General features: G+C 41.8%; 1 protein-coding gene across 10 annotated transcripts in view; it reads right to left on the bottom strand.

The window, feature by feature from the left end:
- The window catches only part of DAAM1 (dishevelled associated activator of morphogenesis 1), a 179277-nt gene that overhangs the window by 22431 nt on the left and 128847 nt on the right, over positions 1-27999 (bottom strand). For 8 of the 10 annotated variants that reach the window (XM_089907765.1, XM_089907762.1, XM_089907764.1 and 5 more), the window contains 6 exons: positions 22198-22304; positions 12569-12667; positions 8929-9013; positions 3585-3691; positions 1472-1560; positions 444-612 (listed from right to left, as the gene is read on the bottom strand). In XM_089907765.1, coding sequence (XP_089763891.1) covers positions 444-612; positions 1472-1560; positions 3585-3691; positions 8929-9013; positions 12569-12667; positions 22198-22304 — 656 coding nt within the window. Of the gene's footprint in view, positions 1-443; positions 613-1471; positions 1561-3584; positions 3692-8928; positions 9014-12568; positions 12668-22197; positions 22305-23751; positions 23782-27999 lie in introns of all 10 variants that reach the window. The other 2 variants (XM_089907771.1, XM_089907766.1) reach the window with 2 other exon arrangements.

Genomic DNA, 27999 nt, shown 5'->3' with positions numbered 1-27999 from the left:
CTGTCAGTTTTTTATCTCTGTGGAGGAGTAGCAATTAGGAGAGGCCGTGAGGGGGCTACTAGGGTGCTGGTAAGGTTCTGTTTCTTGAACTGGGCACTAGTTATACAGATGTGTTCAATTTGTGGAAAGTCATCAAGCTGTACCTTTACGGTGAGTGAACCTGTCTTTCGTGTATTACACTGTAATGAGTTTACCCGAGAAAACCCCAAACACAAAAAACTTGGACTAGATGATATCCTTGTGGAATGAAAATGAAGGATAACTGGCCCAGTAGGAACTTGGGGATACGTGTGGTCATGAGACAGGAAGGGAGGAGTCAGTGGAGAAGGAAAGAGCAGGAGAAGGAGAAGTGCAGACCAGACACTTTGGGATGAAGAGGCCCAGGAGGACCAGAGGGTACAAAGCTGAGCCCCGACCTGAGCTCCCAGATCTTCCATACTTACTTATCGATACTGGATTTTGTGTCAGCAATCTTATTTAGGCTGGATATCTTGAATCCATATGCATTGCCTCTTTGGCCTTTATTCATGTAATTTCCAAATGCCAAAACCACTTCCAGCAACTGCTTCAGGGCACTGCTCCTAAACACCTCTTCTGAACCAGAACGAATTGCTTCAAAACAAAATACATAAAACTATTACAACAAGACTTTTCAATGATACCCATCCTAAATCCACACACCTGATGACAGACACTGGAGATGTAACATGGGGCTGTTAGACTACCAGGGAGCACTTTCCGAACACCTTTACCAGAAGCCAAGAGCAAGGGGGCAAGGAGAGCCAGCTCAAGTTGTTCAAGAGACCCAGAGACAGGTGCACAATCCTAGCCTTTCTCAGTCTTTTTCTTGGCTGACTCACCGACCATAAGCAGTTAGGAATACATAGAGCAGCTACTGCATTTTCCACATTCCTTTGCAAACCCTTTCTTGCCTGGTGTGAGTCAGATCACAGGACAGTTGATCAATTCCACTGATAGAAAAACTGGGCAAACGTGTGACATGTCACAGCTGGCAGGTGTCATCAGGACCCCAAAGTCAGCCTGCACTCTGTGGCTGTGCTCTTCAGTTGCCCACATTTCAAGCACCTAAAAATTTAACAGCCTCAAAATCAAACCGTGTATCAGCCTCAAATCTTCCCTCAGAAAAGTCCAGTAAGGCCCCGTTACAAGAAAGCTAACTGTAGGTTTAATGCCAGTAACGATCAAATAAATTCCTCACCAATACCCAGATAGCAAAAGCCCAGTTCTGCAGAGGAGTCCAGGGAGTGTGCTGTGAGTTCCAGAACCCAGGCTAGGCCATCAAGCCAAGGACAGACCTTAAGTAATTATCTGCTAGAATTCCAACAGCTTTCAAGCAAAAAAAAAAAAAAAAATCACCAAAGGGATCTAGTTTACTATATGCACTTGCATTGCACTTGTAAATGGGTACTTGAGATGAACATCATTGCCAGTCTGGGCAGCTTGACTTTACCTTCTACTTTGGGTTTCACTTCTGCCACACGCTCTGCAAACTTCTTTTTGAAGTACAGCGACTGCAGTCTTTGCTGGTAATGATTGATTCTGTAAGAGCAAGCATCAACTAATGAACATGTACTTAATACACGTATGTTCACTCAATGAATATGGAGGTGATGGTACCTTAGAGCACTCCCACCCCAACACGCACACACACACACAGAGTTCCTCTCCTGGACGGGAGCACAGGGCCTGAGGCCAACTGCACCTGGAGAGCCCATTTCCCAGTGCCCTACGGGGAGTGTGCGGATAAGTGCAGCAGGGCCTTAGCTCCAATCAGCTTATGCAATTGCTAAAAGAAAGTGAGAGCTAACTGCCGTTGACTAAAGCCCCCTTCATTTCCTCAGAGTCCTAGTAGCTCTTGAGAACAGAAAAGCGATAAAAAGGAATGAAAATGTAAAGACTCCCCGCTTCTGCTGCAAATGAAGGGCAGTTGCCTGCACTCCTGCCATGGTGCTTCACTTGCCACAAAGTGTGCCTTGCAGAACTGTAGGCTAAAACTTGTCTCCGGCATTCTCTCCTCACACCATCCTCTCCCCACTCACATCCCCAAACCTTCCTCTTTCTTCACAGTTAGGTCCCTAGCTGTACCCCTCGGGGCTGGAAAGCTCTGCCTTCCAGGATAGCGACTAGCGACAACAGGCCACTGGCCTGTGATCACCACCAAGACAGGCTGCTTGGTGTTTCTGAGCGGGTGAGGGTGGGCATACCTGCCCAGGCCTTCTGAAATCGCTGCCTAACCTGCTCTCCGGTGGAAACTTCAGTCCAGTAGGACTAGCGATCAGCCCTCATCCAAAACTATACCATATAATCAGACAGATGCAGGCCAGGTTCTGCTCTTATTAGGTGACCTTGGGCAAGAACCTTAACTCCTCCAGTTGCTGGCAGAAAATACCTCCCTGCCTGACAGCCCTCCTGGCAGGGCTGATAGCAGGATTAAGACGCATGCAAAGATCTAGACAGTTACTAAGGCGCAGTTATTGCAGGTGGCCATGTATTTGTCCATACGAAGGGTTGCTGGGCATACGTGTCAAAATTTCAAAACCATCCTTTGTTCTACAGTAGTATACAAAATGGCAAGTTGAGGTGAAACAACAAAAATAAGTCCAGATATGGCAGAAATGCAGAGTGGCGTGTTCACCTTGGCCACCATGTAGGCCACTGGCACTCAGGGGAGGAGCTCTGCCCTGGGGTTGACTGAGAGTTTCAGGATCACTGGTCCTTGTCCAATGCAGAATCAATTCGCTAGGCCTGGGATGGCAAAGCAACTCAGCTCACACGCCAAACTCAATGATGGAGCAGTGGCTGCTGCGGGGCTTTCTGGAGAAGGGTTGAGAAAGCTTGCCAAGGTTCCGTGGGAAGAGTGCCACGATCGATTAGTGATGTCTGCGTGTGTCATGATTTGACATCCAGACCCTGGCTATTTAGTTATGTGGGCTCTACGTTGATACCTCTGAGTCTGCCCATTGTTTTCTATTTTACAACAACCTTGAGATGTTGAGGTATAAGGAGGAGTGGGCTAGAATCCCAAGGGATCAAAGTGCTGAGGAGAATGACACTGACTAGAACCCAGAAAAGTTATGACTTGATTAGGTCAAAGTACATGAGCCAAAGAGGCCCAGAAATAGAGATAACTCTGAAGAAACTCTGACCCTGGCTCACCCATGGGTGAGAACTCACATAAACAAAACAATCAAGTTCCACACAACTCAGACTTGAGGAGATTTGGGGATTTAAAAAGGCTTCAAGTTAAGGCAGGTTAACTGGCCCAGATAATTCAACAGGAATCAAAAGATTCACTTCCTTAGAAAGGCCAGGGGCATCTTTACTTTTTTTTTTTTTTTTTCTGTAAGCCGGCCTCTCACTGTTGCGGCCTCTCCTGTTGCGGAGCACGGGCTCCGGATGCGCAGGCTCAGCGGCCATGGCTCACGGGCCCAGGCGCTCCGCGGCATGTGGGATCTTCCCGGGCCGGGGCACGAACCTGTGTCCCCTGCATCGGCAGGCGGACTCTCAACCACTGCGCCACCAGGAAAGCCCCATCTTTGCTTTTTAAACATTTTCAAACTCACCTGCTCATCTCGAAAAGGAATCTATCAGCCTTGGCCATCCGATCCAGTTCATGTTTATGTTCCTCCAACAGATCAATGTCACTTTTTTCAGGAACAAATTTCAAGAGCTAAAAAGTACATGCAAATATTAAAACTGAGGTTTATAATTTAAATTCTTGCCCTAATTTTTCACGCTTTCAGTTAAATTGTCCCAAGATGAAATTTTAACATTTAATTTATAAGCTCTCCTCACAGGTGACTGTTCAGATACAATGAAGTGATTAAATCTTTCCATTTAGGTGGCCAAAAGGTACAAACTTCCAGTTACAAGATAAATCGGTAACGGGGATGTAGTGTACAACATCATGGTTATAATTAACACTGCTGCTTGATATATAATGAAAGTTATTAAGACAGTAAATCCTAAGAGTTCTCATCAGAAAGGGAAAAAAAGGTTGTTCTGGTTTTTTGCCTCTAAAAAACTTTTATCTATATGAGATGATGGATGCTAACTAAACCTATTGTGGAAATCATTTCATATTTGTAAGTCAAACCATTCTGCCACACACCTTAAATTTATAGTGATGTATGTCAATTATATTTCAATAAAATGGGAAAAAAACCTTTCTATTTTTACTTGAAAGTAGTTAAACCAGTGTAAGATTCATTTCTGGTATCTATGTGTTCTGTAGTGCCCCTCAAATCAGAATTGGGAAGTTCTTTACTAGGACCCACTTTACATAGTCCATTAGAAAGGGGCCTTGGAGATTCAACCTTCTCATGAGAAGATGCTACAACTGAGGTCCAGAGAGATTAGGTCACTCACCCAGGATTATAAAGCAAGTGTGTGTGATCTTCAGAAATAGAACCTGGGTCTCGACTTCCAGCTCTATGCTTTTTTCCTATTACATCATGCTGAAATGAGTAATTTTATGTGTATTTTCTAATCAATTTGCTTATTTCTTTGGCTTATCTAATTCCATCTCATTTTTTGCTCCATGTAGAGTTAGGTGAGAGGAACACAATGGGATGTGAAGTTCTTGATTCCATATTTTATTTTGGATGAAGAAATGAGCATGGAATGTGGAAGAGATAGCAATAATACTTAAAGTAGAAAAAGCACTTCTGTATGTGTCTAATTTTCTTTAAAGGCACAAACGTGTATGTGTATGCCCAGGGCTGTGTTTGTGTGCTATTTTCTAGATCAAATATTCTTGGACTTAAAAAAAAAAAAAAATTACACTGAGCCTCTGGACCCTGAGATCCTCCCCATAAACTTGATGCTGGCATTGCGTGGTCCATTTAGCAGGTTTTCAAATGTTCGTTGGATTTAATTAAGGGATCTCAGAAAAGGCAGTCAGTCTGGGTACCACCAGCAGAGAAAGAGAACTGGAACTACAGGGAAGGAGATGAACGGTTTGAGGTTGGAGATATATTCCAGGCAGAGTGCTTATCATGCTGGGTCCTGGAAGGGGCAGTGCAGCACTTACACAGGAGGAAGAGCGGCCACCACAGCCGTGGGGGAGGGCAGCAGTGGGCAAGGCCAGGGAGGAGCAAGGGCCTTGCAAAAAATTCAGTCTTTATTTTGAGGGCATGGGATGTAACTTAAAATCTCAAGTAGGGGAATGAGTTTGCACTTTAAAAAGAACACTCTGCCTGCAGAATGGAGAAAGAACTAGAAAGGATCAAAAGTATTGGGGGTTGTGATTAGATTGTTGATGCAGTAATCCAGGTGAGAGACGGTGGTGGCCTGGAATGGGTAGTGGACAGGTTCTAGAGATATTTACGGGGTTTGAACTGGCCTGACTTGTCGACTGTGGTAGATGAGGGTCAAAAGGATGAGGTCCAGACTTCCGGCTTGGGCAATGATGTACACAGAGTGTAACAGGGAACACAGGAGGAGAAGGTTGGAGGAAGGTGGGTGAGGAGAAGGTGAATTTAGTGTTTGAAATACTGGCAAGAGAACCAAGTCGTGATTTCTAGTAGGCAGGTGGACAAATGGGTCTGAAATCCCAAAGAAATCTGGAAGACAAAGCTTTGGTGTGGGTTACAACATGCATGGATGTGAGTAAGGTAACCAGGGGGCCCATCAAGAGAAAAAAGCAGGGCTGGAGAGAAGCCAGCATTGATGTGATGAGAATAAGAAGAGGAACCTTCCTAGAAGGCAGTGGAGGGGCCTATGTGGAATCACAGGGCCAAGGGAAGAGATGTTTCACCATGGGGCAAGTGGTCATCGGTGTCACACACCACCAATACGTCAAGGAAGATAAGGACTGCAAAGTACTCCCTGGCTTTGTCAACAAGAAAGTTCGTATCCTTAGTGAGAACAGCTTAAGGGAGGTGAGGGGGACGGACTGCAGTGAGGTGAGGAAGAGTGAACAAGCTTTCAAGAACTGGCTGTGTCAAAAAAGAGAGAGGAGGGGCTTCCTTGGTGGCGCAGTGGTTGAGAGTCTGCCTGCCGATGCAGGGGACACGGGTTCGTGCCCCGGTCCGGGAAGATCCCACATGCCGCGGAGCGGCTGGGCCCGTGAGCCATGGCCGCTGAGCCTGCGCGTCCGGAGCCTGTGCTCCGCAGCGGGAGAGGCCACAGCAGTGAGAGGCCCGCGTACCGCAAAAAAAAAAAAAAAAAAAAAAAAAGAGAGAGAGGACAGTAGCAGATGGGGATGTGCGGTCTTAAGAGGTGTGTGTGGGAAGGGCTGGGACCTGAACAAGTTACATGTTGAGAGGGCAAGGTGGGAGACCTTGAGGAGAGGGGCAGGGCCCTCTGGGTGAGGTCCCTGAGCAGAAGGAAAGGATGGGCCAGAGCAGAAGCCAGGGACACCCCTCTCTCCTAATGGGGTGGATGGAGGAAAGACGGAAGTAGATGCCAGGGAATTCACAGGTCTGGTGGCCTGAGAGCTTCTAGGCATGGATGTTCCCACGTTCATATGGTAACACTGGACAAATGTCTTCTTGTTCTTCCTCAGTGCTGGAGGGAAGGTAGTAGGGCAAGGGAAGGAAGGAAGAAGAGAGAGGACAAGGCTTATTTTTTCCCCTGAGTTTGGATTTTTTCCTTCTGGACAAGGAAATTCAGTTCTAGTTTCAGGGGTCCCCCCATACCTGCCCTGCTGAGCCTACAGGCCCCTGTTCAGGATAACACAGACACCATCTGTCTCTTGTTACTCACAAGAGCACAGTGAGAGGCACGGGCTAAAGGCTCAGGCCGTCTCAAGTCAGAGTCAAGAACAGACTGTGTTTGGACAGTTTTGAGAGGAATGAAGAGCCAGACAAACACCTGGAGATAAGGAGAGAGGTGTGCATCCCAAGAAAGGGGAGTGTGTGGATCTCATCTGAGATCTGATCTCGGTGGCTAAAAGCAGCAGGAAAGGAGGGGTGGAATGTGGCTCAAATGCAGATCATACCGAGTAGTAAAGGATGCTGTGTGAAGGCAAAGGAAGCAGAGGAAGGGGGGTAGAATAAGGAGGAAAAGAAAGAGCCTGGGAGATGAGCAGAGAGCAAGACACCCACAACCATCAGCAGAGGCCAGGTCAAAAGTATCCACTTGGCCAGATTCGGCTTCAGTAGACTGATTTTCTTACTTGTATTTATTTGAAGTACGTTCTATTTGCACTACAAGCCCTTTTGGCAAGATTCTGAAATCCTTTCCCTCAAGGAGGAATTTTGCTGGTTGCAATTTCACAGTAAACAGATCTTGTGGAATTTTAAGCATACGACCTTATCGATAGAGGCTGAAGACCTAAGGACTAAAGCAGTTTTCTGCTTAGTTCTTCACTCTGGGTGAAGCAATTTTTGATGCAGGCATTTGGAGCGCAGGGTCACCTGGTGGCCAGGGAGGGACAGAGGGCAGCTGGGCTCCACTCTCTTGGGGCAGAGGCTCTGTTTTGACTGGTATTCCGCGAGGGAGGGAAGAGTGGGCAGAGGAGCTAAAAATGCTCGAAAAAAGGAATACGTTTAAACTATTTATACACAGAGCATCCGAACAGACTTGGAAACATAGTCATTAGCTATTTTGGGAACTAAATCAAAACTTAAAAGGACAGCAAGAAAAGTTTCTCCACTGCTAAGTGTGACGGTTTTCACCCAGGATGACTGCAGCTGCAGAGGTTTCAGGGAGGAGTGGGTCCATGGAGGTGTGGTGATACCACACACATCACTCCTCCCTGCCTGGTATCTGAGGCCTTCTGGGAAATCAGTGAGAACCGTGGAAAATGCACATGCATACAGGCACTCCACTGGGGTCCCTGTTAGCGGAGCAAAGTATCCATTTCCTCTTCTCCTGGGAGCTCAGCCTGCCTACAGGTGATCCCTCAAGTTCAGCCTGAAATCATGATCACCTGTGTCCACTGTTGACCTTAAGTGGTCCTGGCTCTAACAAATGGAGGCCTCTTGACCAAAATCTCTCAAAATATGTTTCTGTTGCAGGGACAAGGAGACAGAACAGGCTTAGAGCATTCAGAGACTGTCCCCACAATGCACAGAAAAAGTTAGGGCCAGACTGAGAGATAGGTAACAATCCCTGGGGCATCTGCTAGTACAGTATCATCAACAGTATCATGTGGGAAATAACTGAACCAAGCTGCCAACAACACACAACACAGCTGGAGTGGCTGCATGGAGCATGTTATGGAAACTGCATGACGAGAGGCTAGGGCACCACATCCAACTTGTTGCCTGGACATAAAAAATACAAATTATCTTCAAATACCACGGACAAGGATGTATACTGATTGTGTATAAATCTACACCATACTTACTATCCCCAGCATTTGAATTTCCTGCCATTTACAATGCAAGAAGGGTGCTATACAACTTACGGAGACAAGGCCCAGCCCCAAGAAGTTTACACCCCACCTTACGACACATACGAGTGTTTTGATGAAGATGACAGTGCTAGGGGGTTAACAGTGGCTTCTGTGGTTGTGGGAACAGGGAGCCAAGACCAAGACACAAATTGTGTCAGGGATTAAGCAATGACTCAGTTTATGCAGTGCAGCCTGTGACCTCACAGTGCTGAGATTCTCAACATTCCAGTGAAACAGACATTTTCTACTAAAGCTAGTAGATTTCTATGACCTGCTAAGGAGTAACAACTTGATGGCAGGCAGCATGAGAGACAGATTCCAGCATCGAGGGTCCCAGGCATTTGACGAAGTCTGGACTGTCCTTCTCACCCATCATTTTGGAAACAAGGGAAGAATCAAGTCCTAGAGGCTTCTGACAGAGCTGTGTGGAACTTTGGTTCAACCTCCTCAATTCAGAGATGAGGAAATCATCTACCAGCAACAACCAGATTCCTTTCCTCAGTACGCCCTCCCTGCTGAGAGTCCGGTGTCACCCGTGCTCTGAGCGTTGCCCGGCAGCTCACCTGTTCCAACATGTCCTTGGGCAGATCTTCCTGCTCATCCATGGTTAGAATTGCCCGTTTGATTTCATCGTTGGATAATTTCAACCTGGAGAAAGAATATTTTACTTGTTGTTAACGATATCGGCTTGAGCCGTAAACATTTAATACAAGGTAACGCATTTTGCTATCCCAGCTGTTGATCTTCAAGTGCCAGTTCTTCTCCAAATCTCTCAGTGAAAGCTTCTTTCCTGACAATGTTGCCCCTAAAAATAGTCTTTTGAAACGGCTTTAACATTCTTCCAGGGCTTTCTAATGCTCTGCTGACACAGAGAACAAAGCTGTTATGTTCTACCATTTAGTTTCCTTAAATAAGGGATTGGAGGATGAGAAATAGGGAAACCCCCCCCCACATACCTGTTTTCTTTAATATATAGTATCCACAAATTGAAGGTGAAAGGGGAAAACTAACTTTTTAACTTATGTGTCAGGAGTGTTTAAAGTTCTCTCTCATATTAAAAATGGATTTTGAGAAGATTAGCAGGATCTATGTTATTGTTAAAAAACTGAATAGTTGATATACAAAATAAAATGTATAGCTGAGGAGTTTTCATATGTGTTATTTCATTTGGCATTCAAATTAACTGTGATGATTTTTTTTTTTAATTGAGGGAGAAAATGAGGCTCAGAATGGCTAAGTGATTTGCCCAAGGTCAAACATATACAGAGGGGCAGTATCTAACACAAACCCAAGACTTTTGATTGCTAATCCCAAATTCTTTTTACAAATAATGCTTATCTAGTTAATATCTCATAGGGAAGGATTTAAGCAAAAACCCAAATCTATTTTCTGTTTTTCTGTCTACCATTAATTCATATGATTTACTAATTTATATTAAGGATTTATGTCTTGATTCTGGCAGGACAACAAAGTACTGACTGTGAAAAGAGTTGAAATTAAAACGTACTTGTAAAAATATGTTTTTATTACATACAACCAAAAGTCTTAACCAGGGAAAAAAATCTTAATCAGATTATTAGCTGTAACAATAGGGTCATTCTTTTGTTCTACTTGTAAGCATCAGACCCAGACTTATTTAAAACATCTTACTTCCTTATAAGCTACCACTAATATGTTATAGTACAATTATTCGATCAGTTCTTCTAGTTTATGATCTTCGAGAAGAATGACATTTAGGACTGGGAATAAAGACATGAACACACAAATACAGAGCAAGGCATATAGCCTTCATGTGTAACATTTGAAGGAAGGGACTTTGGCATCAGACAGGCTGTGCCTGGCTGACACTTCTTGGTCAGTGTCAGAAAAATTGGAAAAATTTTTCTCTTCAGCCTCAGTTTCTTCGTCTATAAAATAGAGATAATGATAACCTATGTAAAAAAAAAAAAGGATTTTTGTCTGTGTATAAAGTGAAATAATGCATGAGACATGTTTAGCATAGTGTCTGGCCATAGAAAGGGCTCAATAAACTATACGTATACTCTGCAAGGCAGACTTTTCCACCCAGAAAAAAAGAAAGCAGCAGTACTTATGTAACATTAATATTTAAGGACAGCTATTTGATAAATAAACAGCGCTTAGTAGGGTTATCATGAAGCTTCCCAAAGTGCTCTCATACCCATTGTTTCATCAGAGTTTCCTCTCTGTATAGAGCACCCATTAGACCTGGGAGAATTAAAAAATAATTAGAAGACATGGTGCTTATTTTAAAGGTGGTTATAATGTTTGAGAGAATCTAATGATAAGCTGAAACACTCCACACAAGGGTACATGAAGCATACATGGTCAGCTGTGCTCTCCCAGGTAAACGAGAGGGTTGGATCAGTGCAGGGGTGGCCATAAAGCCCACGAAGGAGGAAAGAAACCACTCTGGACACCTCTGCCTTGTCCTATTTCTCCAGATTTTGACACGATCTTGTTAAAACCATCCATCCTGCCATTGAAACTGAATGTTGTTTCATGTACTAATAAGTAGGCCACGGAAGGAACAGATTTGGGAATCCTATTGTACAAATATCATTCTCTTCTATTTCATGCTTTCAAACCCAAATAGAGCACCTAGGCAACATGCCAAATTGTCCATGTTCTAGAATAAGACCCATTCTCTTCCCTAGTCCAAGTTGTAGCACCATAATAACTCCTGAGCTGTGGACAGTGACTCTGGATCTGGGCAGACGTCTCTAGGTTGATTTAGTCATTCTGGAGTCAGTCATTTCCCGTGAATATGTGCATTAGAACATCATAATGGAAAACTCCCAAACTTAAATGGAACAATTTAGCCAAGTTGGCACGGGTAAAACATATGACAGGAAAAACTGTATCCCGGCATCAGGGTCTCTACCACATGGGCCCTGGGTAGCCCTAGATTCCAGGACACTGAAGGCTCTTGAGTCAAGTAAGGGCAAACACCATGGTGTAGCCACGCAAGGCCAAAGAAGTGGGACATTAAGCAAGGTTGAAACTGCCACTGATGAAAACCAGCTGGCTGTGGAAATGTCTAGTTACCACGAGAAAAGCTCCACTTATTTAAAAAAAAAAAAAAAAAAAAGATTAGTTCTGTGTCCTTTTCACACGGAGTGGAAGAAACCACTTTATGGTGTCTTTCTGCTGAGTCCTTCTGTTTTGCGTTTAAGAGAAAAGGCGTTGAACATCAGAGTGAGAACAATACTTGAAGTATCAGATTTGCATTTCATTAGCTCCCCATATGGAGTGCAGAACTTCTTGCTTTTGAAATTGTATATATTTATGCTGCTCAATCCCCAGAGGCTGTCTGGACCAAACACTGGCTCTAATTCATAACAATTTTGGTTTCTCTTCATGTGGCCCACAAAGAGACTTGAGACTTTAATGGCTAGTACTTAAGAAAATCTACCTGTCAACATCCTGCCTTGCACGTGGTCTGTGGGAGCAGACAAAAAAGCTGTACCTTTGGGGAAAGAGGAGAAGCGTACACGGCCCTCTGGGAGGCTTCTATAGGTTGCCAAAGAGTTCTTAGTATCATCTGTCATCCACAGATTGAGTCGCTAATCTCTGTAATTTAAGGACCCTACCAATCCTAACCTTTTAATTGCTTTTAAAGCTTGGCAGTGTTCTGGTGAGCAGGAGGGTGGCAACTTGTGAGACATCCACTTCGACTTTCTTTGCAAGGCAGGAAACAAACCAGCCATTTAAAACCAGTATTTAACTCCACCTTGCTCTACTCAGGTATTTCAAAAATTTGCCCAGAGAACTGGAACATCCAGGCATAATTAAACTAAGTTAAGGATGGATGGCTAGATCAACTTTAGCTCTGCTTCAGTGGATTTAAGCCAAACCCCTCTTCTTTAAAGTAGCCTTTTGTGGTTTACTACACCCCGGCTGTCATGTTAAGTGAGCATCTGGAAAAAAAGAATGGCAGAACACTTCATAAAAGTGTATTTTAGGTGGGTTCATTTTGCAATATAAGCCAGCTTCCAAGTTTCTTTCTTTCTTCTTCTTTTTTTTTTAACAGAAGGGAGAGGTCTGTTTTAGGGAATAAAGCAGAGTGAATCTTAAGTTGCCCCATGTCGCCTACATACACACAGCAGAGAAGTTGTTGCTGGCTCTTCCAGGGGCCTGACGAACAGGTCTCATTCTCGGGTACATCATGTCCATTCTACTCACTTCTCAAGTCTGTAAAAGGCAGGGTCCCTGGTGGCTTGGAGCGTCACACCTTCCAGACAGCCTCTTTCTGGGCGCTGTGAGGGACGCTGGACTCTCATGCTGTGAGCACATAAAAAGGGCCTGTACTTCCTCCCCTGCTCGGCCCCTGGGATGAGAAGGCCTTTCCTTCCCGCTGCCTTCTCGGCTCCAGGCAAGGCTGTGGCAGGTGCCCCTGGCCAAAGGGTCCGCGAACTTTCGCGGTATGGGGGTAAGAAGAGCTTTTAAAGATAACCAAGTGCTGCAGACACGTGTGCATCACAATACTGCCCATGGAACATGCCACGGGCTTTCACCGCGGTGGAATCTGGTGTAATGACTGCGTGGCTGGTAATTAAATTCCTAGTCAGCAAGGTAAGACACAGAGAGGGTCGCCAGTCTTTGGGAATGAAATAAGCAGAAAAGAAGAAAGACACTAAGTGTGGAAAGGTAGGAAATCTTGACTTCAACTTGGAAACATTCCTACTCATTGTCCCCAGGCAGAAAATCAGTCTCTAAATGCTAGTGACAGGTTTTGTCTCTCTCCAGTCTGTCCCTCATCAGGTCTGAGCTGGGCAATAGAAAGAGCTCCCTATCTGAGAGCAGCCTGTGCCTCCAGCTCTGACCCCTCCAGCCTATCCTGCAAACCCGTCAGAGATCAGACTCAAAACCTCATTAAGACAGTGCTGTTCTCTGGAACAAACGGCACCAATTCCGGATCCCCCAGGTACACAAATGGGCCATTAACTGAGCAGCTGCCACATACAGGCACTCTGTCAGTGCTTCTCACACGCTGGGTCTCATTCTTACAAGCCCACTGCTTTCATTACCTCCATTTTATAAACTGACCCTGGGCTGACTCGGGCCCTGACAAAGGCACCAGGCCTGGATCTCAGGCCCTCCTGCCTGGTCTCATTTAATCCAAGTGATAATCGTCTGCTGCAATTACAGGGCTCTCGCTATAGCCCGGCCTGTACCCGCTCTGGTGCCTTTGCTCCTGCTGCACCCTTGGAACTGCCTCTGCTCCCCTGCCTGTGTAACTGTTAATGGCCCTCGAGGCCCACTTTCTCAGGGAAACCCTGCTGCTGCCCCCTTGCCTCACCTTGGCTGGGCTCCCCGTCTCCTTCCATCCAGACCAGTCTAAGGCCTGAATTGTTCACAGGTCATCTTGCCTGTGTCACTGTTCTCCAATTAGCCATGCACTGCCAAAGGCAACAGTGCTACCTTAAGTCTTGGGACATCCTATGGCACCCAGCACAGTGCCAGGCAAGTAAACACTCCAAAGCGATAACTCTAAGCAAAAAGTATCAAAGCAAAGTATCACAGCTCTCCCCTCCTTTAAGCCCCTGGCTCCTTTTGTGTGTACTTATGCATTGCCAACGAAAAGGGGAGAGTGAAAGCAAGGTAAACCAACTGCTGACTGGTTAAACAACTAAATAAAAACAAATTAGTTCTGCTTAATTTCTTTTACCTTTAGCCCTGTGCTTTCCTGATGAGAGAGTAAAACCACTGACCACTGAGCAGACAAGCATGTGGTACTGAATCCTCTGTGGCAGAGAAGGTTTTAGACCCTGATCAATAAGGCCCAATTACCATAAGGTTAACTGCATCTCAAAATCACCTTGTTATGCATAATACATTTTAAAATTATGCTCATTGTAATACTTATCCATTAAATTGGATATTAATAGATAATTTAACAGATACGAGGCAAGTTCTTAAAATTATCTTCTACAGAGTTCAGACACATTCACATTCTAAGTCACCTTAGCCTTTGACACTTTTGATGTAATGAGGGAATGATATACCACAATATGAAACAATTCCTCCAATAATGGGATGGGAAATTTGCCAGAAGGAGTTGTAACCTTATCTATAACTAGTGTAATTACCCTCGGTGGCATCTTGTACTGAGAATAATCTATGAGAAACTGGGTCACAGCTAGAGCACTTAAAATACTATAGAAATTCAGAGTGATAGCTCCCTTTGCCAAGCTGTTTTTAAAGTGCTCCTCTAGACTGCAAAAGTGCAAAATAGAGGGGGAAATTCTAGGGTTTTAAAAGAAAAACTTCGCCAAAATTTTCATTTAATTTTGCTATTAAGTAAAAACATTTGTAAAAAGAAGTTTTAACAAAACAAATTGTATAGACCATAGGAAAAAAATATGTAGCCCTTCAAAACTATTTTCAGTGGTGTCTTCCTGAACAAAGGTGGGGATAAACACAGGGTCTGGCCACTTACACAGCTTCCAGCCAGAGGCAGAAATTAAATGCTAACAGGATGGTTCATGTTACCTTACTAAGTTGTATTAAAATTCAGGGGTCTTACCAAACTTCAATTTCTCTTTCACTAAAAGAAACATTTGCTCCACAAAGTAATATATGTCTGGCTATCAATCAAACTTCTATGCTGCAAACCAAGCAGCGGTGCTGTGTGTTAAAAGAAACTTACTCTAAGACCATGTGAAAAATAAGAACTACTACAACTACTACTACTTTCCGTCTTTACTCTCCCTGAAAGTCACCTTATGCCAGCCTCGATACATATATAACATTCTTTCCAGAATGTAACCAATGTGACTTATACATAATGCCTCAAAGTTCAGGGTTCTTTATATTTTCCTTCCCTTCATCAGCACTCGGTATCTCTGTCTAATGTGAAAGTCCCTTTTAGAGAAAGAAGAAACTAGATTCAGAAAAACTACTTGAAATGCCCAGGACAACCTGACACATTGCCTGAAGCTATAATCAGATTCCAGGTTCCCGAATTTCCTTTCTTCTTTTCAAGCTCCAAGGCCATGATGGTTCACTAATTATGAGAAATACTTCTGAAAGGGCTGAACTGGATGAATTAGCATTTCACTGAGGTTTGAGTTTTACATATTTTTTTAGTCATAAAAATGTTCACAAAGAGCATGAAATAATATAATCCTGAAGTATAAAAAGGTGACTTTAGAAAGCAAAATGAAACAAAGAGCCTTCATGCCTTCATCGTGGACGCTGACTCTGTGACAGTGTTACTTCAATGGCTAAAGAATCTCTAAAGCCAAGAGGTATAAATAATAGTAAAGTACATTTTATAGGCTCTCTGGAAAAACAAAACAAAACATTGATTTGAGATGTTCTGCTCTTTAAGATTTAGGAGCCTGGAAATTAAACTGCAAGAAAGTAGGCATCCAGCTGTGACATACTCCACGAGGGAAAGGAGGCACTAACGGTCCTCTTCATGTCAGACAGAAGAAACTCAGAGAACTGACCCTCAGCAGAGTCCAGGTAAAAGGATGAGTCCAAACATGTGGTTTGGAGCCACATGATAGAAAAGTTCATCCTGATAGCCTCATCCATCAGAGGGCAGACAGCAGAAGCAAGAAGAACTACAATTCTGCAGCCTGTGGAACGAAAACCATGTTCACAGAAAGACAGACAAAATGAAAAGGCAGAGGGCTATGTACCAGATGAAGGAACAAGATGAAACCCCAGAAAAACAATTAAATGAAGTGGAGATAGGCAACCTTCCAGAAAAAGAATTCAGAATAATGATAGTGAAGATGATCCAGGACCTCGGAAAAAGAATGGAGGCAAAGATTGAGAAGATGCAAGAAATGTTTTAAAAAGACCTAGAAGAATTAAAGAACAAACAAACAGAGATGAACAATACAGTAACTGAAATAAAAAAGTACACTAGAAGGAATCAATAGCAGAATAACTGAGGTGGAAGAACAGATAAGTGACCTGGAAGACAGAATGGTGGAATTCACTGCCATGGAACAGAATAATGAAAAAAGAATGAAAAGAAATGAAGACAGCCTAAGAGACCTCTGGGACAACATTAAATGCAACAACATTCACATTATAGGGGTGCCAGAAGGAGAAGAGAGAAAGGACTTGAGAAAATATTTGAAGAGATTATAGTCGAAAACTTCGCTAATGTGGGAAAGGAATTAGCCACCCAAGTCCAGGAAGCGCAGAGAGTCCCAGGCAGAATAAGACCAAGGAGAAACATGCTGAGACACATAGTAATCAAATTGACAAAAATTAAAGACAAAGAAAAATTACTAAAAGCAACAAGGGAAAAATGACAAATAACATACAAGGGAACTCCTATAATGTTAACAGCTTATTTCTCAGCAGAAACTCTACAAGCTAGAAGGGAGTGGCATGATATATTTAAAGTGATGAAAGGGAAGAACCTACAACTAAGATTACTCTACCTGGCAAGGATCTCATTCAGATTTGACAGAGAAATCAAAAGCTTTACAGACAAGCAAAAGCTAAGATAATTCAGCACCACCAAAACAGCTCTACAACAAATGGTAAAGGAACTTCTTTAGGCAGGAAACACAAGAGAAGAAAAGGACCTACAAAAACAAACCCAAAACAATTAAGAAAATGGTAATAGGGGGCTTTCCTGGTGGCGCAGTGGATAGGAATCTGCCTGCCAATGCAGGGGACACGGGTTTGATCCCTGGTCCGGAAGGATCCCACATGCTGCGGAGCAACTACTGAGCCTGCGCGCCACAACTACTGAAGCCCATGCATCTAGAGCCCGTGCTCTGCAGCAAGAGAGGCCACTGCAGTGAGAAGCCCGGGCACAGCAACAAAGAGTGGCCCCCACTCGGTGCAATTAGAGAAAGCCCATGTGCAGCAACAAAGACCCAACACAGCCAAAAATAAATAAAATAAAAATAAAAGTAATTTTTTAAAGAAAATAGTAATAGGAACATACATATCAATAATTACCTTAAATGTGAATGGATTAAATGCTCCAACCAAAAGACACAGGCTCGCTGAATGGGGATTAAAAACAAGACCCATATACATGCTGTCTACAAGAGACCCACTTCAGACCTAGGGACACATACAGACTGAAAGTGAGGGGATGGAAAAAGATATTCCATGCAAATGGAAATCCAAAGAAAGCTGGAGTAGCAATACTCATATCAGACAAAATAGACTTTAAAATAAAGAATGTTATAAGAGACAAGGAAGGACACTACATAATGTTCAAGGGGTCAATCCAAGAAGAAGATATAACAATTATAAATATATATGCACCCAACATAGGAACACCTCAATACATAAGGCAAATGCTAACAGCTATAAAAGAGGAAATCGACAGTAACAGAATAATAGTGGGGGACTTTAACACCTCACTTACACCAATGGACAGATCATCCAGACAGAAAATTAATAAGGAAACAGAAGCTTTAAATGACACAATACACTAGATAGATTTAATTGATATTTATAGGACATTCCATCCGAAAACAGCAGATTACACTTTCTTCTCAAGTGCACATGGAACATTCTCCTGGATAGATCACATCTAGGGTCAAATGGTAAATTTAAGAAAATTGAAATCATATCAAGCATCTTTTCCGATCACAATGCTATGAGATCAGAAATCAATTACAGGGAAGAAAACGTAAAAAACACAAACACATGGAGGCTAAACAATACGTTACTAAATAACCAAGAGATCACTGAAGAAATCAAAGAGGAAATCAAAAACTACCTAGAGAAAAATGACAATGAAAACACGATGACTCAAAACCTATGGGATGCAGCAAAAGCAGTTCTAAGAGGGAAGTTTATATCAATACAATCCCACCTCAAGAAACAAGAAAAATCTCAAATAAACATTCTAACCTTACACCTAAAGGAACTAGAGAAAGAAAAACAAACAAAATGCAAAGTAGGTAGAAGGAAAGAAATCATAAAGATCAGAGCAGAAATAAATGAAATAGAAACAAAGAAAAAGACAGCAAAGATCAATAAAACTAAAAGCTGGTTCTTTGAGAAGATAAACAAAATTGATAAACCTTTAGCCAGACTCATCAAGAAAAAGAGGGAGAGGACTCAAATCAATAAAATTAGAACTGAAAAAGGAGAAGTTATAACGGACACTGCAGAAATACAAAGCATCGTAAGAGACTACTACAAGCAACTCTATGCCAATAAAATGGACGACCTGGAAGAAATGGACAAATTCTTAGAAAGGTATAACCTTCCAAGACTGAACCAGGAAGAAATAGAACACATGAACAGACGAATCACAAGTAATGAGATTGAAACTGTGATTAAAAATCTTCCAACAGGGGCTTCCCTGGTGGCGCAGTGGTTGGGAGTCTGCCTGCCGAGGCGGGGGACGCGGGTTTGTGCCCCGGTCCGGGAGTAACCCGCATGCCGCGGAGCAGCTGGGCCCGTGTGCCATGGTCACTGGGCCTGTGCGTCCAGAGCCTGTGATCCACAGTGGGAGGGGCCGCAGTGGTGAGAGGCCCACGTACCACAAAAAAAAAAAAAAGAAATATATATATTAAAAAAATCTTCCAACAAACAAAAGTTCAGGACCAGATGGCTTCACAGGTGAATTTTATCAAACATTTAGAGAAAAGCTAACACCCATCCTTCTCAAACTCTTCCAAAAAATATCAGAGGAAGGAACAACACACCCAAATTCATTCTACGAGGCCACCATTACCCTGATACTAAAACCAGACAAAGATACTACAAAAAAAGAAAACTACAGACCAAAATTACTGATGAAAATAGATGCAAAAATCCTCAACAAAATACTGGCAAACAGAATCCAACAACACATTAAAAGGATCATACACCATGATCAAGTGGAATTTAACCCAGGGATGCAAGGATTCTTCAATATAGGCAAATCAATCAATGTGATACACGACAATAACAAATTGAAGGATAAAAACCATATGATCATTTCAATAGATGCAGAAAAAGCTTTTGCCAAAATTCAACACCCATTTATGATAAAAACCTCCAGAAAGTGAGCATAGAGGGAACCTACCTCAACATAATAAAGGCCATATACAACAAACCTCACAGCAAACATCATTCTCAATGGTGAAAAACTGAAAGCATTTCCTCTAAGATCAGGAACAAGACAAGGATGTCCACTCTTGCCACTATCACTCAACATAGTTTTGGAAGTCCTAGCCACAGCAATCAGAGAAGAAAAAGAAATAAAAGGAATACAAATTGGAAAAAAAGAAGTAAAACTGTCACTGTTTGCAGATTACTGTACATAGATAATTCTAAAGATGCCACTGGAAAACTACTAGAGCTAATCAATGAATTTGGTAAAGCTGCAGGATACAAAATTAATGCACAGACATCTCTTGCATTCCTATACACTAACAATGAAAGATCAGAAAGAGAAATTAAGGAAACAATCCCATTCACCATTGCAACAAAAAGAATAAAATACCTAGGAATAAACCTACCTAAGGAGACAAAAGACCTGTACCCAGAAAGCTATAAGACAACTGATGGGAGAAATGAAAGATGACACAAACAGATGGAGAGATATACCATGTTCTTGGATTAGAAGAATCAATATTGTGAAAATGGCTATACTACCCAAAGCAATCTACAGATTCAATGCAATGCCTATCAAATTAGCAATGGCATTTTTCACAGAACTAGAACAAAGCAATCTTAAAATTTGTAAGGAGACACAAAAGACCCCAAATAGCTAAAGCAATCTTGAGGGGAAAAAATGGAGTTGGAGGAAATCAGGATCCCTGACTTCAGACTATACTACAAAGCTACAGTAAACAAGACAATGTGGTACTGGCACAAAAACAGACATATAGATCAATGGAACAGGATAGAAAGTACAGAGATAAACCTACACACCTATGGCCAACTAATCTATGACAAAGGAGGCAAGGATATGCAATGAGAAAACACAGCCTCTTCAATAAGAGTGCTGGGAAAACTGGACAGCTACATGTAAAAGAATGAAATTAGAACACTCCCCAGCACCATACACAAAAATAAACTCAAAATGGATTAAAGACCTAAGTGTAAGACCAGATACTATAAAACTCTTAGAGGAAAACATGAAGAACATGCTTTGACATAAATCACAGCACGATCTTTTTTGACCCACCTCCTACAGTAATGGAAATAAAAACAAAAATAAACAAGTGGGACCTAATGAAACTTAAAAGCTTTTGCACAGCAAAGGAAACTATAAACAAGATGAAAGGACAACCCTCAGAATGGGAGAAAATATTGGCAAATGAATCAATGGACAAAGGATTCGTCTCCAAAATATATAAACAGCTCATGCAGCTCAATATTAAAAAAACAAACAACCCAATCAGAATATGGGCAGAAGGGCTTCCCTGGTGGCGCAGTGGTTGAGACTCCGCCTGCTGATGCAGGGGACACGGGTTCGTGACCCGGTCTGGAAGGATCCCACATGCCGTGGAGTGGCTGGGCCCGTGACCCACGGCCACTGAGCCTGCGCATCCGGAGCCTGTGCTCCACAATGGGAGAGGCCGCAACAGTGAGAGGCCCATGTACCGCAAAAAAAAAAAAAAAAAGGGCAGAAGACCTAAATAGACATTTCTCCAAAGAAGACATACAGATGGCCAAGAAGCACATGAAAAGCTGCTCAACATCACTAATTATTAGAGAAATACAAATCAAAACTACAATGAGGTATCATCTCACACTGGTTAGAATGGGCATCATCAGAAAATCTACAAACAACAAATGCTGGAGAGGGTGTGGAGAAAAGGGAACCCTCTTGCACTGCTGGTGGGAATGTAAATTGATACAGCCACTATGGAGAATAGTATGGAGGTTCCTTAAAAAACTAAAAATAGAATTACCATATGATCCAGCAATCCCACTACTGGGCATATACCCAGAGAAAATAATAATTTTTTAAAAATATAATTCAAAAAGACACACACCGTACTTCCCTAGTGGCACAGTGGTTAAGAATCCACCTGCCAATACAGGGGACACAGGTTCACGCCCTGGTCTGGGAAGATCCCACGTGCCGCAGAGCAACTAAGCCCATGTGCCACAACTATTGAGGCTGCACTCTAGAGCCCATGAGCCACAACTACTGAAGCCCATGTGCCTAGAGCCTGTGCTCCGCAACAAGAAAAGCCACTGCAATGAGAAGCCCATGCACCACAATGAAGAGTAGCCCCCGCTTGCCACAACTAGAGAAAGCCCACGTGCAGCAGTGAAGACCCAACACAGCCAAAAATAAAAAATATAAATAAATAAAATTTATAAAAAAAAAAACACACACACAATAAGACACATGCACTCCAATGTTCATTGCAGCACTATTTACAATAGCCAGGTCATGGAAGCAACCTCAATACCCAACAACAGATGAATGGATAAAGAAGATGTGGTACATATATACAATGGAATATTACTCAGCCATAGAAAGGAACAAAATTGGGTCATTTGTAGAGACGCAGATGGACCTAGAAACTTCACTCATACAGAGTGAAGTAAGTCAGAAAGAGAAAAACAAATATCATATATTAACGCATATATGTGGAATCTAGAAAAATGGTACAGATGAACTGGTTTGCAAGGCAGAAATAGAGACACAGATGTAGAGAACAAACGTATAGACACCAAGGGGGGAAAGCGGGGGTGGGGGGTGGTAAGATGAATTGGGAGATTGGGATTGACATATATACACTAATATGTTTAAAACAGATAACTAATAAGAACCTGCTGTATAAAAAAATTAAATTAAATTAAATTAAAAAAAAAAAAGAAAGTTGGTCCTACCAGAAATGTTTAGACAACATCAACAATACCTCGATAGAAGGATGTTGCAATTCTGAGCTCTCCGACCATCAATCACCGAAAGCTCTCTGACTTTAAGTTTGGAGCCCAGTGTGTCATCAATGGCATCTGCTTCTTTCTATAAAGAGCATGAAAGAAATCCATCAAAGTCAAACAGGGACATTCCGACTTCAGATACACAGTTTTCCTTTATATTTGCTGTACACACACACACACACACACACACACACACACACACACACACACGCGCAAAGCCGAGACGGTAAGCAGGGGAATGTATGCAGGTGGTGGAATTGAAACAAAGGCTAAAATGTAGTTGACAAAGGAAAATAAGAAAAGCTGACCACCCACATTTGAAAAAGCATTATTTGGAAGAACAAAGTGCTTCTAAGTTGAAGATGCATAAATTATTAATGAACGGTACCCTCCTTTTGTCCCCCAAATCCCGATGGATAGCAGACAGAAGGACTGTCACTATGAATCAAGCTCAGCTGAAACATGCCACTGCTGGTCCAGCCATTTACAGGGCCCATTCACCCCAGAACCATTTGCATCCTGAACACTCAGAAAGCTGAACAATAAAACCTTCCAAACGTCTTCATGTGCAACAGGAAGCTCCCAAGCCCAGATGGTACCTTTCATTACCCTGGAGCCTGAAGGACAACAGGGAGGGCGCAGTTCAAGGCATTGGTTCGATTTACCTCGATTAACAATAAAACACTACTTACACACTCTACTGCTGTACAGAGAGCTGTAAGCAATGAGGGCCAGTCATAATTTATGGTGGAAGAGGCATAAAACAATTATACATAAAATACCAGTTTGAGTAAACTGGGCATCAAGGTGAAAACATAGATTGACTTGATAAATAGCAAGTTTGATTTTGTTAAAGGTCAGGATCAATTTAAAAAACAGATCATGCCGTTAAAAAATGAAAGAAGTGAAAGCAGACATAGAGAATGGACGTGCAAGATTGGGATTGACATATGTGCACTGCCATGTATAAAACAAATAGCTAGTGAGAACCTTCTGTATAGCGCAGGGAGCTCAGCTCGGTGCCCTGTGGTGACCTAGATGGGCAGGATGGGGTCGCGGGGGTGGGGGGTGGTGGTGGAAGGCAGGTCCAAGAGGGGGGGATATGGGGATATATGTATATGTATAGCTAATTCACTTCGTTATACAGCAGAAACTAACACAACATTGTAAAGCAACTATACCCCAATTTAAAAAATAAAAAAGATTAAAAAATAGGGAACTCTGGCCAAAAAAAAAAAAAGTAAGGAAACCAGAGTTCTAGAACTGGATAACAGTTTAGGAAACAAAGACAACATGGAGTTTATAATAAGAGGCACCATGTGACCAAACTTTAACTGTTTCGTATTGTGCTGAGACTTCAGGCATACCTCTCAATATTCAGTTAAGAGTTGAAACCCAATGTGAAATTAAGTAGGCATTGTATTACACCATCAGAAAAAAAAAAAAAACCCTAGGAAAACCAAGACATTTTGAGCTTATAGTAAGCCAAGGAGTTACATTAAGCAAAGTGTGGGTTTTAGCTCACTTACCTGCTTGGAGTTACTGTTCACAAAGAAATCCTACAGCCATGGCAGAGGCATGGAAAAGGCAAATCAGATACATGCAGTTCAGAAATCACAGCAACCAATGGGGGAAGGTCAAGGAAATCAGTGACAGGGTAAGAGATGATTTTATGCTCCCAGGAGCAGCAATGAGGGTTGATGAAGATGAGAGTCTGGCTGAAGATACATTGAAGAGCAGGGTACTAAGCGTTCAGGGTAGAGAGAGAAGATGGCATGTGCTGTACACAATTTTCAATGGTGGCAAATCAAATTCAGAAACGAAAGGGCTTTAAAACACCCCCAAAAGACTCAAAGTGGTGAAGGAACAAATCCTCTTTGAAAGGACCACTGGGCTCCATGTATTCAACATGAAGCAGATTTCACGGTTTTCCCTTGAAGCAGAAAATATCAATCAACTCTATCAACCTGAGGGAACTACTCCCATTGTCATGTGCTACCAGCAAAATATGCTTTTTTGAGGGGATGGAATAATCTCCTATCTTCTTGTGTCACTAGGAAGGATTAAGAAAAGAAAAAAGACAAGTTCAACAATATAGGTCAGTAAAACCAACACTCAGTACTCCCCAAGAGTCCAAACAATGTCTGTGGGCGCTCTGGGTAGGTATGCGGAAAAAGACAGAACTTGCAATTAAGAGACAATAAGTGATTCATGTGCTGTGCAGCCATTGGTGGTCCTGTCCACACTGCCTTGGGGCTGTTCATGCGTATAAGGTCAACAGCCTCTGTTGAAAATAGTTCATAGAAAAGACCTGGAGTGAAGAAGGGAAAGAGGAAGCAGTAATTGACACGTTATGAGAAAGTCACAGCTTTCTTTGCATATTTTTGCCGTGATGGCATGAATAAAGCTTCGGTGTGCAAAACACACCCCAGTTTTTGGGCCAACTACTTACACAATCAGCGTTTACTTAGCAGATTCCTTAAGGCCTCACTGGTCCCGGCAGCACTGCCAAGGCCAATTTTACACAGATGAGCTGTTTCACATCATTCTTCGAATGGGAAACAAAATGTATCCTCCCCTTGCTCCACCCATACAAGGGGGGATTACTTTTCTGGAATGGCGTTTAAAAAATAAAGTGATAACCACATGAAACTTTTCTTTCCTCTGATGTCACAGTTTTCTTTTGTCCCTGTTGTAACTGTCAAGTTTTTTACACTGAAAATCCTTAGCACTCTTTCCCTGTAACAGCAGTTTCTCCTTTCAAGGGCAGAGAAAACTGGTGAAGTGAACTCCATGAGGTCATCTTATCCTACTTTTCTCTCTTAAAGAGACAAGTTGCAAGTTGAATTTAGACCCTGCTCTCCCTGTCTGGCCTTCAAGGAAGAAACTTGTATGAAGGTGTCTGGCAACTCATTCTCCCTAAGTTCCCACTGTCTGGAAATTAATCTCTACTGTAGTGGTCTATGGAACCAGGCCACAAGCATTTACTAAGGATGTGACTTGGGGCTCAGTTTCACTATCTGTAAAATGAAGTAAACAACTGGGTATTTATTGTATTAAATGTGATATGCATGTAAAGCATTTTGTACAGTACCTGTCACATATTTATGAGCTCCATACTTGGAAGCTATCACACACTACAATTATTCTATCTTTCAAGCCAATGATCAAGTCCATTTTTTTGCCTATTGCCCTACTTTTCAGTTGAGTTGAAGCACAGCTGGTCAAGATCTCCCACTTGTAACCAGCAGCAGCACTAAGTGTAACAGTTAATAGCTAAGTAATGTATCTTATCTTTTGAGAGGTGAGGATGAAGAATGCCATGTGAGAGTTAGGTTAATTGGAGATCTTGAGAATCCCCTATTTTAAGAGTCCTTTAATCATCACATTTTAAACAAAATCACAAAGCTTATTAGACAGGGAATGCTAAAAATACTGATGCTCCCAGGACTATTTCAAATAAGTTAACATTCTTTTTGAAACTTTAAATTATTCACTAATTGGCTTGGGCCAAACATCATAGAATTGCCTACATTTGGCTCCACCTAACAGGATGTCTGATTTTTCCAGTTGATTTTTGGTGTAGGGCTTAGGGTTTGGAAAATAAGTAGGAAGTTGGGGCTTGCATTTTCAGGAGCCAATGCTGATAAATTCCTATAAATAGGGTTTCACCATGAAATAATGACTCGACATTTCATAGGCAATGACAACCTTTATATGGATGGTTCTTAATCTTTTTGAGGTTGAGATCCCATTGTAAATCTGATAAAAGCTGGAGATCCCTCTCCAGAGAAATGCACACACTAATATTTATATAAAACCCTGTATTTGATTAACTATTACCATGTTGTCCAGCTATATAGAACCTGTACCTTATACTTTGGTACTAAGAAAAACCACTATTTACAATTTTTATCTCCTGTCTTCATATGCCATGACTAAGGACAAAGCTTGTTGAAATCAATGTCCTAAATCACATAATTTTTCAATGTAAAAACTAGATATACAGAATAACAAAAAACATAAAGAAAATAAAAAAAGAAATTTCTTTGGCCATTCATAAAAATTCAGAAGATACCATTCATTGACTATACCAAATGGGACCCCAAGAATGACTTGTATCTGACATGTTAGTGGAGAGTTGGACTCTGGAGCCTAGGATAGTTATCCTTTGTAACTATTCAAAGCAGAGAGGCTTTGAAATGTTATATCACGTTCTGATAATAGGACCTATAAAGAAGGGGTGTCCCCAGGCAAAGAGTGGGGAAGAGGAATGGAGATAACCAGCTGTTCATTTGTTGCTCCAGAGATATGTGTGCCTTTAGGTAAATGTAGTACCTTTAGTTCATTTTCTCTCTGTCCAAATTGCATGTATAGGGAGAATGAATTTATAACATCTTGAGATGAAAATTTCCCACAAAACAAATATGAATGTTGTTTAATTGTAACTGAGATAGTACTACTATGCAATGTGCTACATTATGTATTAAAATAAGTCTCTTGTGGCTGGCCTAGAGATCATGTATAGTACAGCTTCAATGAGGAAAAGAGGTTCTGAGATTCAAGACATTGACTTTCAAATGAACTTCTGTAATGTGAGCAGGGGAATAACTGTATGCTATTAAATTCCATTTCGTGCGGCACATAAGCTTACATAATCGGCTCACACCTTTGATATCCACACTGGAAAAAAAAAAGAATCCTAAATAGAAATGATCTTGTTCTTAAAACTGGAGTTAAAGAAAATCCTTTACAAAGTCTAACCTTCATAATCAATAAAGCCATCAATAAGAACAAAGTGAAACTGAGAATTATGCCACTTGTACACCTGTCTGGACACTGAATACATACTGAGCCATATTTTTATTATCTGCGACATAGGAATAATACTCACCTCAAAGAGTTGGTGTGAAGATTAAATGAACAAATAAGTATCAGTTCCTTGAGAACTAAAAGTTAGGGTTGATGAGATTGGGGCTGTATATATTATATTCAGCACCAAAAATGTAATGGATACTTAATATTGATTATCATCTTTTAGTCTATATTCTGGTTATTTACAGATTTTCCTCATCTCTGCTTTTATAGTATAAGCTGCATTATAGACGTGTGCAATAGTTTAACACATTTGTGTCCTTTGACATACTTTATATGCAAAGCAGACAATAAAAATATCTGTTGTTTTTAATGATTCAATATTTCTCATATCAACAGGGCACATCTTGTGTGTGTGTGTGTGTACATTTACTTATATCAAATCTCTCCTACATGTCATTAATCAGTGTTCACCTAAATTATACTAATCTGAAGCTTGAAATTTTTTTCAAAATCTTACTCTGTGTAGTGTTCCTGTTGCATGCACACAGGCAATGGTATTCATGGGTTCTTTGTCTCTCTGAGAAATTTACTTGGCCACACAACTGGCTGAAATCCAGAGAGTTTGACCAGCGTTTTATAACTCTGGAGGGAAGAAAGAGGAGAAATCATTGAAAAAAAGGGTTCCCGGTATTCACTTGGGAGTAGAAAAGAGAGCAATTCAAGTGTAACAATAATTATATAGAGCATTGCCAAGACCAAAATGAAAATGCATAGGTCTTGACATTGCCATTAGTTATGAGACATGGGGACACAATGACAGGCACCCCGCTTCCTTTAGTCTATCCTATGTGTTCCTACTAGTCTGTCTTCATCTTTCGATTTTCTGTCTCTCAACATTCAATAAATTCAATGGAATGGCTCAAATTACCTTCATTTGGGAAACACCTTTATGGTTTAAA

This window comes from Delphinapterus leucas, chromosome 2, assembly GCF_059928025.1.
Source record: "Delphinapterus leucas isolate spDelLeu-1000000601 "Yukka" chromosome 2, BTC_Dleu_Yukka2, whole genome shotgun sequence".
Taxonomy (NCBI): Eukaryota; Metazoa; Chordata; class Mammalia; order Artiodactyla; family Monodontidae; genus Delphinapterus; species Delphinapterus leucas.
This window is presented reverse-complemented; position numbering and strand designations above follow the sequence as displayed.